We start from the raw sequence: 12,929 nt of genomic DNA on the forward strand, positions 1-12,929 counted from the left end.
ACATCAGCACCAGCGCCTCTGCAGTGTGTGTGTGTAGTAACGTTGTGATGACTGAATGAATGCAGTACATGCACACTTGGGCTTGTTTGTTAAACAATTAGCCTATGCAATTTATATGTTTGAAAACCGCCAAACTGACCCCAAACCAGCCCAAATTTTGTCCACCCGGCCAAGCCAATTTTTACCTGCACAATCAAATTCAAAGCCCGCCCAATCTGGCAACACTGGACTTTATTCTTGAATGAATCAGCTGTTTGAGCAATGAATGAATGAAGTATAAAGACATTTACTGCCACCTGCTGGCAGTTTTACTTTCTTATTTAGAGTTTCATTTCATTAGAAAAAAGACTGAAAAAGACGACTGTTGGACTGTTTTGGACTTTAATTGTATGAACAAAAGATACTGAGTTGTTTCTCAAATTATCTTCCTTTATCTTCCATTGTTTATGTTAGGACGTTGTAGCCTAAACGTTTGTGTAATAAATTTAACGTTGAATTAAATAAAATATTTAAAAGTGAAAGTGACGTGACATGTGGCCAAGTATGGTGACCCATACTCGGAATTAGTGCTCTGCATTTATTCCATCCAAAGTGCACACACACACAGCAGTGAACACACACCGTGAACACACACCCGGAGCATTGGGCAGCCATTTTTGCTGCGGCGCCCGGGGAGCAGTTGGGGGTTCGGTGCCTTGCTCAAGGGCACCTCAGTCGTGGTATTGAAGGTGGGAGAGAGCGCTGTACATTCACTCCCCCCACCTACAATCCCTGCCGGTACGAGACTCGAACCCGCAACCTTTGGGTTACAAGTCCGACTCTCTAACCATTAAGCCCAGATAAACGTGTCATGTCTTTATTTCTTCAGCTACTATTTGTAATGTCTATTTGATACTTTCTCATTTAATACAATAATGGCTTTAAATAATCTTTTGTGGGTAATTTCACAGCCAAATTTAATTTGCGATTCATTAGATTAATTGATCGACACATTGTGTAATTAGGTTAAAATTAGATTTGAATCGACTGACAGCCCAAATATATATTTATATGGGTCAAAGACGAAAAAGGGTTTAAGCATAAAAACAATAAGTGCAATACTGATTTAAATTGTTGTTCACGAAGACACCCACTAAAATGTAATTCAGTGTAACAATTTTGTCAGGCATATTTACAACAAAAATCAATTTATGACATATTAAAAGACTAAGCTATTTTATTGAGAACTCCCAGAATAGTGTTGACAATACTTTTCCGCACTGAATGATCTGCGCGTGATGTATGAGCTACAGTACTGTCTGTAGCCTATGTGTGTGTGTTACAGTGCAGCAGCACATTATATTAGAACGGCAATTAATTTACCTGTACAATAAGCTGTTTAAAACATGCATTCTCCTGTTCAATTTCGAGCATCCAGTAATATAATCACATATGTATGTGTACACACACACACACACACGCGTGTTTGTAAATTTTTATTTTTTTATTTTTTTTGGAAGACGACTCTTGTGCTCACCAAAATACATTAAAACAGTAATATTGTGAAATATTTAAAATAACTGTTTTCCTTTTTATTGTTTTTTTTTTTTGATGTTTTTTTTTTTTGATGACAAATCTGAGTTCTAATATCCTGATTTATTGCTCAAGAAACATTTGTTTATCTATGTTAAAATCAGTTGTGCTGCTTAATATTTTTGGGGAAATTGTGATACTTTTTTTTCAGGAAACTGAAATATAGGAAGTTCAAAAGAGCAACATTTATTTGAAATAGAAATATTTTGTAATGTTATCAAATTAACAGTAAAGTTTGTGTTTCTGAAAATGCTTATTTAATCTACTGATTTTAGGATGGGCAGATTGTTAGAAACCTGTTTGAAAAAAAGTTGCTTTACAATTTGTTTGCGGCTATTTGCACAAAAATGACACATCAGCTTTATAATTTTGTTGAGGATCTGCCAGTCTGCATACTATTTTTTTTATTAAAGTGCTTTTACAAAATGCAAAACCAAAAAAAGGAAAGATGGACATAGCATCAATTGAAATAGGCCTAGTTAAAATAAATTTTAAAATGCATTTTCTAGCTAAATTAAGTCCCAGATTGACGTTTACGTGACTAGCTTAATATATTTTTTTGTATCCAATAACACATTTATCTCTGTTTTGAGGTACTCAACATTTACATAGTTCTTTCTTTCTTTTTCCCTCCCAGCTGGACATTGTGGAGTTCATTCCCTCTCTGTTGTATTTTGGCTACACAACCCTGATGGTTTTGTCTTTCTGGCTGCTAACGGGAACGATTGGCTTCTATGCCGCTTATGTGTTCATACGGAAAATTTATGCTGCGGTCAAAATCGACTGAAATAATTCTTTCAGTTTTTGTTTCCTTTTTTTCTGTTTTGTGAAGCAAGCACTGATGTGTGAATTGCTGGCATGAGGCGCAGCAGCGCCCCCCTATGGACTGGAGGAATGAACATAGATGTGTTTTGTACACCGTTATCAAAACCTTTCTGTCCTGCTATCTCTGCCTCAGCAAAGATGTAAAGAAACAACATGAACAGTTCCATTTTTAATGTCTGTATATCTTTTTGCACACACAACATGGGCCAAAGTGTGTCGACTTTTTTTTCTTTAAGTTTGGGTGGGGATGTTGGATTTGTGGGCTGGGTCTCATGCTTTTGAAGACATTGAGGGTTAGTTGCATATATCATTTTACAAATTAGCTTTGTGTCCTTTTAATATAACATTTGATTTCAACTTGTTTCTATGTCTTTGATTCAGAACTGAGTTCCTGAATGCTTGTCTTGTATGTGTGTGTGTGAATGTGTGGTCACTCTGTGGTCTTTATATGTTGGCATGGACTGAAATTATGGGATGTAAAGACATGAGGCAAGGACATTAAAAAAAGAAGTAGATTTCCTTCTGTTTCCTTGTGCTTGCTGGTCAATGGACCTATAAAAGACGTATAATAATGCAGTATCGCTTTGTTTGTTTGTTCTTTGCCACTAAGAGAAAGGCCTGTTTTTCAATGTCACACACATTTGATATTCCACATTAGAGAAGCCATTTTTTTGTAAAAAATCTTTCTGCCATGTATTGACCACCTATTGACTATTGCTGTAGCCAAAATCAGATGCATCTTGGTGGATATACCCCGAAATTCAAGGGTATCAACACAAATTTGTGCAGTGCCCAGCAGGTTGCGGTATATTTGCTTACATCCATGGTACTTTTTAGATTTGAACTTAAAATGGTTATCATTTTTAGCTCTCTCAAAACACAAGATACAATATTTGGATCCTAATTCTGACTCTATGCCCTAAAGTGAAGCAGATGCAGGATTCAGTAGTTTAAAACACTATAGCAAAATCTACATCTGCTTTTAGACCGGTCTGTATTTCCTGTCGTCCTCACAGGTGACTTAATGAATAAATGCAAGATCTACAGAATATATTTTCTACAGATGCACTTTATTCTGCCTGTTGCGTTGGGTCGATGTGTATGTTTATGGTGTAAATACAGTACTTTATAGTGTTGCATTTTAGGGTTTTATTTGTGGAGCTCTTTGTCCCATTATGTCTTTGTTTTAGATAAAAGCATGTTATTTTTTTTTCTTTATAAATCTTTTTTTCCCCTTCCTCTTTTAAAAATGTCAATTTCCAATGTATTAAGTAATAAAGGTGCCAATATGTTGACATTTAAAACACCGTCCAGGTTTTGTTGAGAACATCGTTCGCTCGGCACGTTACGCGTTGAGCGTTTTCTCCAATTCGGCTGCGTTGGGAGCGTTTTCTCAGAAGAGTAGGAAGTCAGAGCCTTGGCTGTTCTTGGAATACAAGACAAGACTGTAAAACCTCAAATTCCTCCTGATTTAAGTCATTTTCACATGAGAAATGATGGAGCGTTATGTATTGTTGGTGGGCATTTTGGGCCTAAAACAACTCTTTGAGATGTGAAAGTATAGGTTTGAGGTCCACTTTATAATTAAGCCTGGCTAGAGCTCAGTTTTTTTATTACTTGGAATTGTGCCCTTCTTGTCTTTTCATTTGTGTGCTGTGGTGTGGTTTCCTGTTCTGGCTGTATGGTATGTGAATGGCAGTTTTCAGCCATAACCAGCCCGTTTCTTCTCGCACCCTCTCATGCAGACAGGAAATCAGACGCTTAAAAAAAGGACGCCAGAAATATGAAACCGTGGGTTCGTCTTTTAATCATTTTAACATAACACATAAGTCAAATGGTACAATGTACTGTACAATAAGTAAATAGGTTTGTTGTAATGTCATCTCTTTGGATCAACCAATATACAAATCTGTCAACTTTACAATGCAGCAACTGACCGCAGGTGAGTTGTGTAACAAAAAAAGCACAGTTTGTCTCCGTTATGCATTTCTTTTGTACAATTCGTCCTGTCAATCATCTTCTCCATGTTATATAAAATAGTGTAAGGATGAATATAAAAATTTTTTGTTTTCACCTTTTTTTCCAGAAGTCGTGGTAATAAGCAAGTACTAAAAATAGAACGATTATATTGCTAAACAAGTTACATAAAAAGCTTGGAATGCAAGACTTACATTAAGCTAAAATATATCAAACTACAAGTGGATTTTGTCCTCTGCGGACATTCCCATTTTCTCACTATAAGCCGAAAGAGCATTTTATTGAATCATTTTTCCTTTTCTTAAAAGTCAGATTGTTTTGTTTTACCCTAGCTTGGTTACCTCATAATTTCCCTTAATATTTTTGTTAGTATTTGCGGAGTAAAGGACAAGTGCATTGCAACAAGAGAGGGAAATATCAATTTAACTTGGTTAATCTGTGTGCTGCAGAATATTGCTGGTTAAAAAAAAAAGAAAAACACCTCTGAAAACTAAAATCAGATGCTGAGCTCCAACTATTCAGGCAGTTATTATATAAAACTTCATTTGAACCAAAAGTGCTTTTCGGGGGGCAGAGAGCTGGGAACAATTTCACACCAGTTGAACCTGCCAGCTTGTTATAAGAAATGCTGATTGAAAACACCTCAGTTATAGATGGAGCTGGAAACGTTTTTTCTTTTGTTTGTGGCAATGAGGATTTGATCAAATTTCAGAATTCAGACACAGAGAATGATTCTGAGCATGTTACTCTAACATCTATTTTAAGATTAAATGACTTCCTCAAATGTATGACGACAGTGTGGGAAAAGGGCCAATGCTGTTAATATTAGTGAAAATCGATCTAAAATACTGTTACTCTTTTGGGAAAGGAGAAAAACAACAATTACATAAAGATGAATAAACTCTACACATTAAACTAATGGCACATACAAGATCAAATACAAAATTAAAAACATACAAGGCTGAAAAATACTCTCTTTTTTTTTTTTAAAGGTTTAAAAGTGCTAGAATTCAGATCAGCTCACAGAAAACCCGGGGAGGACAAACTCAAAAATTGCCAATAGCCTTCTTTTATTCTGTTAAACATATCTTCCTATTTCTTAGAAATAAATTATAGCTTCAAGCCAAACTATGAGAATATGTACAATTCCATTTTTTTAATTGTCAAATTCATTTTAAATTACCTTTAATGTTTTTTTAAATTATTATCATTATTATTTATTGTGAAAATGCCAAAAAATCCATGAATGCCTATGAATCAGTATCACCCCACTTATTACAGAGCAGGATGAAGGGAAAACTCACTGTTAATGACTTTCTTATGAAACAATTATTTCTAACAAAAACACTCTTACAGTATAAGCAAAACTAACTCGATTATTTTTTTAGTTAGCAATTGTGCAAAAAGAAGTTTCTTCTCCCCAGGTTTTTGGTATGAAAAAAAACAAATAAATGAGGTGATGCGTTGTGTTGTTTTGAGGTCCTGTTTCAACAAACAGAAAATAATATGATGACAAAACGACTAGGCAATATCCCAATCAAATGTCCCATGCTTTGAATGTCAAAGACCAGGCTGGTGACTTCTTTGTGTCTCTTTTCAGACCCTTTTCATAAAATGTTCATTCGAATCAAAGCAGCTGAAGAACAGAGAAAACGGACAAACAGTTCACGTGTACTGTGCATGTTTTCTGCTAAAAGATCATTTGCAGTTTAAAATGTTTCCAGAGTGGTCTATGGTTGCTGGCAACCACAGCACAAAGAGCAGCATAATATTGTTTTGTCTTAGTTTTGCGATGTGGCCTTTTACCTTTCTATGGTCTTTCCTGCTTGTGAGATATTCACATTCATTATAAACACAGATGTGGACACAGAATAGATTTAGCCAAAGGGATGAGGTGAAGAGAGGGAGAGAAAAATACATCTGTTTGTATGAGGCACTGCTTTCACTGCTGGTACGTTGATCATCATCTGTTTCTTTGCACACAACTCTTCCTCGCATGGCCATTGGTAATGAATGATTATTTGGTAAGAACTTGTGCAGTCCACTTGCTGGGAAATGACAACTTGTAAGGGATTGTATGACAAAATTCCTGTTTTCGTCATTTTAAACTGAACCTACAGCAACTGGAATTGCGGTTTCAGACATTTCAGTGCGATGGTGTATATGATCGTGGAGGTTAAAAACTGTACAACTAAACACACAAATAGACAGCATGAGTCAGGTCTGATCGAATACTGAGAACAAAAAACGCAAACTGAAACCTGGATCACATTATGGGCATCTAGTTCATGCTCTAAAGATTAAAGACTAGTCCATTCTACTGGATTATGCCACTATTAGTCTAGTATATGCAGGTAAAATCCCATCTTATTCATCTCACATGGAAAAACAAGGAACAGGAAAAGCTATAGGGAAAAGCTAATACTTCATCCATTTTGTTCAATAAGATGCAAGATACATAATTCTGTAAACCTGCTAGATATTTTTTTTTAAATCCATCAGCAATTTTTTAATACAACTATCTAAATTACAAAATATACTGAAAAAGAAGCAATTATAATATATATTTTTGATGTGGTACTTCGTACACTGCAAAAAAAAAAAAAAAATCTTGTTTTTGTTTTGTCTTTTTTCCATTCACATATACCAGGGTTATCATTACAATGTATCTCTCTAAAATAAAAACCTACCTAAAATACTTTTTTTATTCTTAAAATACATATATTTATATCATGATCTGGTGGGATATTGTTGCCACGGAGACTTAAAATTAGTGCTGGAAGGAGGAAAACCATCTTGAGACTCGGATTGCTGTGGAGTATTCAAAGGTACTTGGGTTGTTTGAACTTTGTGTGTGTGTGTGTCTAATGGCAGTCTCTTTTCAGGAAGCGTGAAGGTAGAGTGGGGAAAGGGAGGGGATTTCAGTGTGGGTCATCTTGGCAACCCAAAGAGGTCAAGTGCCTTCTGCTGTAAACAAAGTGCTTCTTTTGAGAAAAATTGTAAACCTGTAAGATGACGTAAAATGTCTTTTGCTTTAGTTCTGTCAGTGATCACATTGTACCAAATGAACAAATTGTGCAGTTTATTTTACCCTCTTTGCCTTTCTATTTTCAGTCCCTCTGCTTCTTTCACATAAAAACTAGTTACTGACCATTCCAACAAGTGTAAATTTGTATTATCAACACAAAAACGCTGGAAGAACACATTTTTAGATGACATTTTCATCTAATCAGGTACACAGTATTTGTTTTTAAACTGCTCGTTAAATTCATATGTGAATATGTAATAATAATGACTTGATTGATATAGATATATAAACTAATAAACAACTAAATTTGGAATAACCAATTTCACTCCTTCACTCCTTCATTCCTTCCCTAATTCTTCCACTCCTGGCCATGAAGATGGTTTTAGTTTAAGGGAAACCAGCAATTACCTGACTTATAATCTTAATAGAATAGAGACAATATAGTAAAGTCAGGCCTCACATTTGGAAAAGAAAACGAAATTCATATATCACTTCAAACTAGTCTCAAAGACGGATTATCTTTTCTACATTAATCTTTTCCTTTTTCTACTAATATTATTACTTTATAAAGTATGCAGTACCATGCCTTACGGCCTACTGATGCTGCTGTCTAACTACAAAATTGTAGGAGAGGGGATGGTGGGAGAGGTTCAAAAGGGTATTAAAAAATCATAGCTATAATTCAGACAGCCTAAATAAAAGCTCCATGATATTTCATATGCTTGTTTTCCTCCAGGCTCATTACAAAGCTGTTGTGCGCTTTTGTTAAGGCTTCTATGTGTTCAAGTGTTCTACCTCCCCACCCCTAGGGGGAGCACTAATGCTCCTCTGCCCTGAGCCCCTGTGGCAGGCCAGGTTGGGGACCTCATTGAAAGGCCTGGTGAAAGCGAGGCAGAGTGGTCGTACTGAGGCTAGAGCTGAACACTGGTGGGAGTGGGTGCAGAGACCCAAGACTGAGACCCCCACCGGAGCCTGGTTGCTCCTGAGGTTGAGGTTGCAAAGAGGTAAGAGGCACTGCAGCTGTGGCTGTGGCAGCATGTGGTTCAGCAGCATGCGAAGATGCTGACAACGATGAGGAAGAAGAGGAAGAAATTGTGGAGGATGTGGAGTAACCCATGACCAGTCCTCCTGAACTCATGGGGGCACCGTAGGGTTGCAGACTGAGTGGAACAAAGCTCAGCAGATGAGAAAAGTCCATGTTAGCAGCACACAAAGACTCAGCAATGACAGCGGGGCTCTTGGACATGAGGGGGTCCCCGCAAAGGTCATCCGACAGTCCCGCCGGAGGTTCCATACCCTCCTTATTGGGCGAAGCTGCTGAGTGGGGGTCGATTGAGGGCGGCGGAGGAATTGGGAGTCCACTCTGTAGATCCATCAGGAAACTGTCCATCTCCACCTTCAGGGGCTTCTCCAGCAGGTATGAGGTAGATCCGAGCTGGTACTTGGGCGGTGGCTGAGGGTGCTGTTGTTGCTGGTTTTGCAGGGTAGGCTGCTGCTGGTGTGGAGGTGGGGAGTGGTGATGATGGTGAGGGTGGTGATGATGATGTGGGTGATGGTGGTGCAGTGATGATGGGGGCTCCATATGGCAACCCATCCCCATGGCAGTGGATAAAGACCCTGGAACCAGTGAGTGATGGTGGCCCACACCAGGATTGGACATGGCCTGGAGATGATGAGTGTTGTACATGCCCATGGGAAAAGGGGTGGCACCATGGAAAGGCTTTGCCATCATCGAGTCCTTGATAGGTCCCATGCTACACATCATAGGACTTATCTCTTCTTTCACAGCACAAGGTGAAGAACCAGACCCAAGTAAACCCAACATATCCGGAGACTCTGTCTTGATCTTCAGCAACTCCTGCGAGTGGCTCTTCTTGACATGCCGCGTCAGATGGTCCTTCCGCCCGAAACGTTGGGCACAGTACTGGCACAGGAAGTCTTTGCGTCCCGTGTGAACCACCATGTGTCGCCGAACATCCTTTCGTGTGTAAAAGCGACGATCACAGTGGTCACAAGGGTGTTTCTTCTCCTTGGCACCACCTGAAGACTTGCCTGAGTGGCTCTTGAGGTGCTCCAAGAGTGCAGGCGTGCTCTCGTAGCTTTGCAAGCACACCTTACAGGTAAGATCACCGGCTGTGGCTGAGTGCATGGCCATGTGGCGCTTGTAGCCCAGCTTTGTGTTATAGTGTTTGCCACACTCCTCACACTTAAAGGCCTCTTTGTTGGGGTCGTGAGTCTGCAGATGGTTTTTCAGGTGATCTTTGCGGTGAAACATCTTTTCACAGAATGAGCACTGATGAGTCTTCTGTGGGGAGTGTGTGGCCATATGCCTACAAAGGAGACAAAGACAGTCTTTAGCTAAAGACTAACAGACAAAGGTACATTGGAAATTTCTGTTAAACGAATTCATCATTGCATTCATCAAGTTCAGGCCAGACTGCAGTGGGACGCTCTCAAGCAGTAGTGTCTACTCCTGCCCTTGGATGACCAACTTCCGGCATAATTTAGCTCCAACACACCTTTCTGGAAGTGTCCAGAAATACTTCTAAACAACACATGCTTTTACACGTTTACATGAAGCAGAAGCAAGTGCATGCATCCTGATACTCTTTCCACAATGGTGGCACACTGCTGCAGATGAGAGGAGGAGGAGGAGAAGAATTGTTGAATAAAGTCATTATTTTTGTTTTCTTTGCGCACAAAAAGTATTCTCGTAGCTTCCTAAAATTCCGGTTGAACCCCAGATGTCCCATGGACTATTTTACTGATGTCCTTGCTACGTTTCTGGACCTGGGAACATTCCAGTTGTGTTGCTGTCTATGAAGGGTCTGAGAGCTGTCAGATTTAATAAAAAATATCTTAATTTGTGTTTTCCGAAGATGAACAAAGGTCTTACGGGTTTGGAACGACATGAGGGTGAGTAATTAATGACAGAACTTTCATTTTTGGGTGAACTATCCCTTTAATTAGGGTTTGAGCTCAACTTTGCAGAACAGTGGCCCTCCAGGAACAGGATTGGACTATACCCCTTTATACCAGTGGTTCTCAATTCCAGTCCTCGCGTACCGTTCTGCAATATCCTTTTAACACCACAAACAACAAAAATGACAGCAATGAGAGAATCTGATCATAGGGATGAGCTTCATATTTTCACTCATGCCTGACCACGACAAACTGAGCGAAAAAATACACCTGAAAAGATTTCACTGTTAAAGAAGGTAGAGCCCCAGAGCACTCCCATCTATGATTATTTAATTGCCATGGACCAATGGCAGTTCAAAGCCCTTTAACAGCAAGTGGAAAGTTTTCCATAAAGTTTGCATTGGCGAGATGTTTCGAACCACCAGATGCCAAATGCTGTTTAGGCCAGATTTAATTTAAAATGACATCACAACAATTCATTCCATTACACTTGAAGTATACTGTGGCCTTTACATGCAAGTAGCACCTACCTAAAGAGCTTATATTTGGAGCTGAAAGCTTTAGGGCAATGGGGCTGGGAACAGTGGAAAGGTTTCTCTCCTGTGTGACAGAACGCGTGGAGCCGGAGCTTGTCCTGTGAGCCGAAGAGTGCACCGCACACCAAACACTCGTCCCCACTGCCTCTCCCTTCCCTCTCCCTCTCTTTCTCGTTCTCTGTCTCTCTTTCCGTCCTCCCTGCAGCGGGACCTCCAAACAATTTGGTGGCGCCTCGTCGTTCCTCGTCCTCCAGCGTCAGTGTGGCAATATGGTGTGAGGCATCGGCGGCAGCTGCTGCCATGGCAGCCCTAGGGTGCCGTTGCCATTGAAACTCGGCCGTGGCTGCCTTGCCTTGCAGGCTCTGGTTCGATATCACGGCGACGTTTAAGGGGATGCAGGCTCCAAAATTGTCTGCTATCTGTACAACATGTGACCAACAAAACCAAAAATGAATAAACATAAGATAAAGCTGATTTTTTTGTTGTTGTTTGTTTTAAGCATGTCAATGTTTTTTCTTACATGTAGGGAGACAGCTAAACAGCACTTACCCTTTTTGTATGTGCTGAAAACTTAAGTTAAGTGCTTTTCATGTCTTTTTCGTTTACCTTCACGCTCTCATCCAGTCCCACCTGCCATGACTGGGGCCGAGAGGGTGACAATACTGCTCATCATTATCTTCACCCTTTCATAAAAACAGAATAAAAAAAGACATACATCATTGATTAGTGTTTCTTTTGAAAAAAAAAATAAAACAATTTCAAATATTTAAAAGTAACACTTTAGGTTTGTTAACATTAGTTAACAGGATCAATACTTTAACAGCATTGATTAAACATTTAATTACAAGTTGTACATTTTACCATTATTTGCATTAAGAATTAACAATAAACGATATTTGTATATTATAAAGATGTTAATAAATCAATCTACAATGTATAATTATATACATGAATAAATATTAATAAATGCTTCATGTTCATGGTTGATCAACAGACATTTCCAACAATAAAAGCATTATATATCTGACATTATGGGCTCCTTACATCAATATTAGGGAAAAATGTGCAACTGCCTGTGGACATACTGTTAACTGTTCTAAAACACGTTTACTGTGTCACTATGCCAGCCAGAGGGCAGTAATGTACAGAACTGTTAATAAACTGGGCAGTATCAGTAGTTGGCAATTCTTCTCTTGCTATACCGCATCAACAATTGAGGTGCACAAAGTAAGCTTTGTGTGTCCATGCATGTTCTGTCATGCATGTGTGTACATGTACTCCAGTGTTATGAAACGGTGTAAGGCTCCTGTAATCCTAAAGCAAACACAGGCACAAAGCTACCTCTAGGGATGTCAAATAAATTAGACCTTAAATAGCACTAAACGTTACACAGAAAAATGTACACTTCAGTAAAACCCCATGGCACAAGTATCACATGATATTACCCCTCAGTAATTTTAGCATAGTTTATACGACCTTGATTTTATTATGCACTGGTGTAATTATGCAAGATAACATGTCCACTGGTGCTAAAAAAAAAGTTCATAATTCATTTAGAATTATTAAGCATAGTGTTTAAGACCATAATAACTGATTAAGAAAGACTATTTGTACTCTTAAAAATAAATATCACACCATGGCATAAGGTGATAAAACAGTTCAAAGCTGTCTATAGACATTATAGGTTTTATAAATAACCTGAAATTGTTGTTAATTTGTTAATTTAAAAAAAATGTCCAGGTACAAATTACAGACAGGGAATTGTCTAGATATATTATTTTGATAGTTATGCACTTTTAGGCAGACACTTTTCATTAAAAATTAATTATTGTAACTAACTGCAAAGACTCTTACATATGAGAAATCCCCAAGGCTCAATAAAAACTAAACTAAAAAGCAAGGCTTCTTTTACACATATACAGGTGCATCTCAATAAATTAGAATGTCGTGGAAACGTTTTTATTTCAGTAATTCAACTCAAATTGTGAAACTCGTGTATTAAATAAATTCAATGCGCACAGACTGAAGTAGTTTAAGTCTTTGGTTCTTTTAATTGTGATGATTTTGGC

General features: G+C 38.4%; 2 protein-coding genes across 4 annotated transcripts in view; one reads left to right on the forward strand and one right to left on the reverse strand.

Annotated features, from left to right (window-relative positions):
• tm9sf4 (transmembrane 9 superfamily protein member 4) overlaps positions 1–3,446 on the forward strand; it is a 14,951-nt gene extending 11,505 nt beyond the window's left edge. For both annotated transcript variants that reach the window (XM_016511854.1, XM_016511855.1), the window contains exon 18: positions 2,210–3,446. In XM_016511854.1, coding sequence (XP_016367340.1) covers positions 2,210–2,359 — 150 coding nt within the window. In that variant the 3' untranslated portion in view covers positions 2,360–3,446. The remainder of the gene's footprint in view (positions 1–2,209) is intronic.
• Positions 3,447–8,115: 4,669 nt separating this feature from the next.
• The window catches only part of LOC107707758 (zinc finger protein PLAGL2-like), a 40,256-nt gene continuing 35,442 nt past the window's right edge, over positions 8,116–12,929 (reverse strand). The window contains exons 2-4 of one of the 2 annotated variants that reach the window (XM_016511858.1): positions 11,467–11,543; positions 10,855–11,279; positions 8,116–9,732 (exon numbers count right to left, since the gene is read on the reverse strand). In XM_016511858.1, the coding sequence (XP_016367344.1) occupies positions 8,268–9,732; positions 10,855–11,162 (1,773 nt within the window). In that variant the 5' untranslated portion in view covers positions 11,163–11,279; positions 11,467–11,543 and the 3' untranslated portion in view covers positions 8,116–8,267. Of the gene's footprint in view, positions 9,733–10,854; positions 11,280–11,409; positions 11,544–12,929 lie in introns of both variants that reach the window. The other variant, XM_016511857.1, reaches the window with a different exon arrangement.

Source organism: Sinocyclocheilus rhinocerous, unplaced genomic scaffold, assembly GCF_001515625.1.
Source record: "Sinocyclocheilus rhinocerous isolate Xijiao unplaced genomic scaffold, SAMN03320098_v1.1 scaffold565, whole genome shotgun sequence".
NCBI lineage: Eukaryota > Metazoa > Chordata > Actinopteri > Cypriniformes > Cyprinidae > Sinocyclocheilus > Sinocyclocheilus rhinocerous.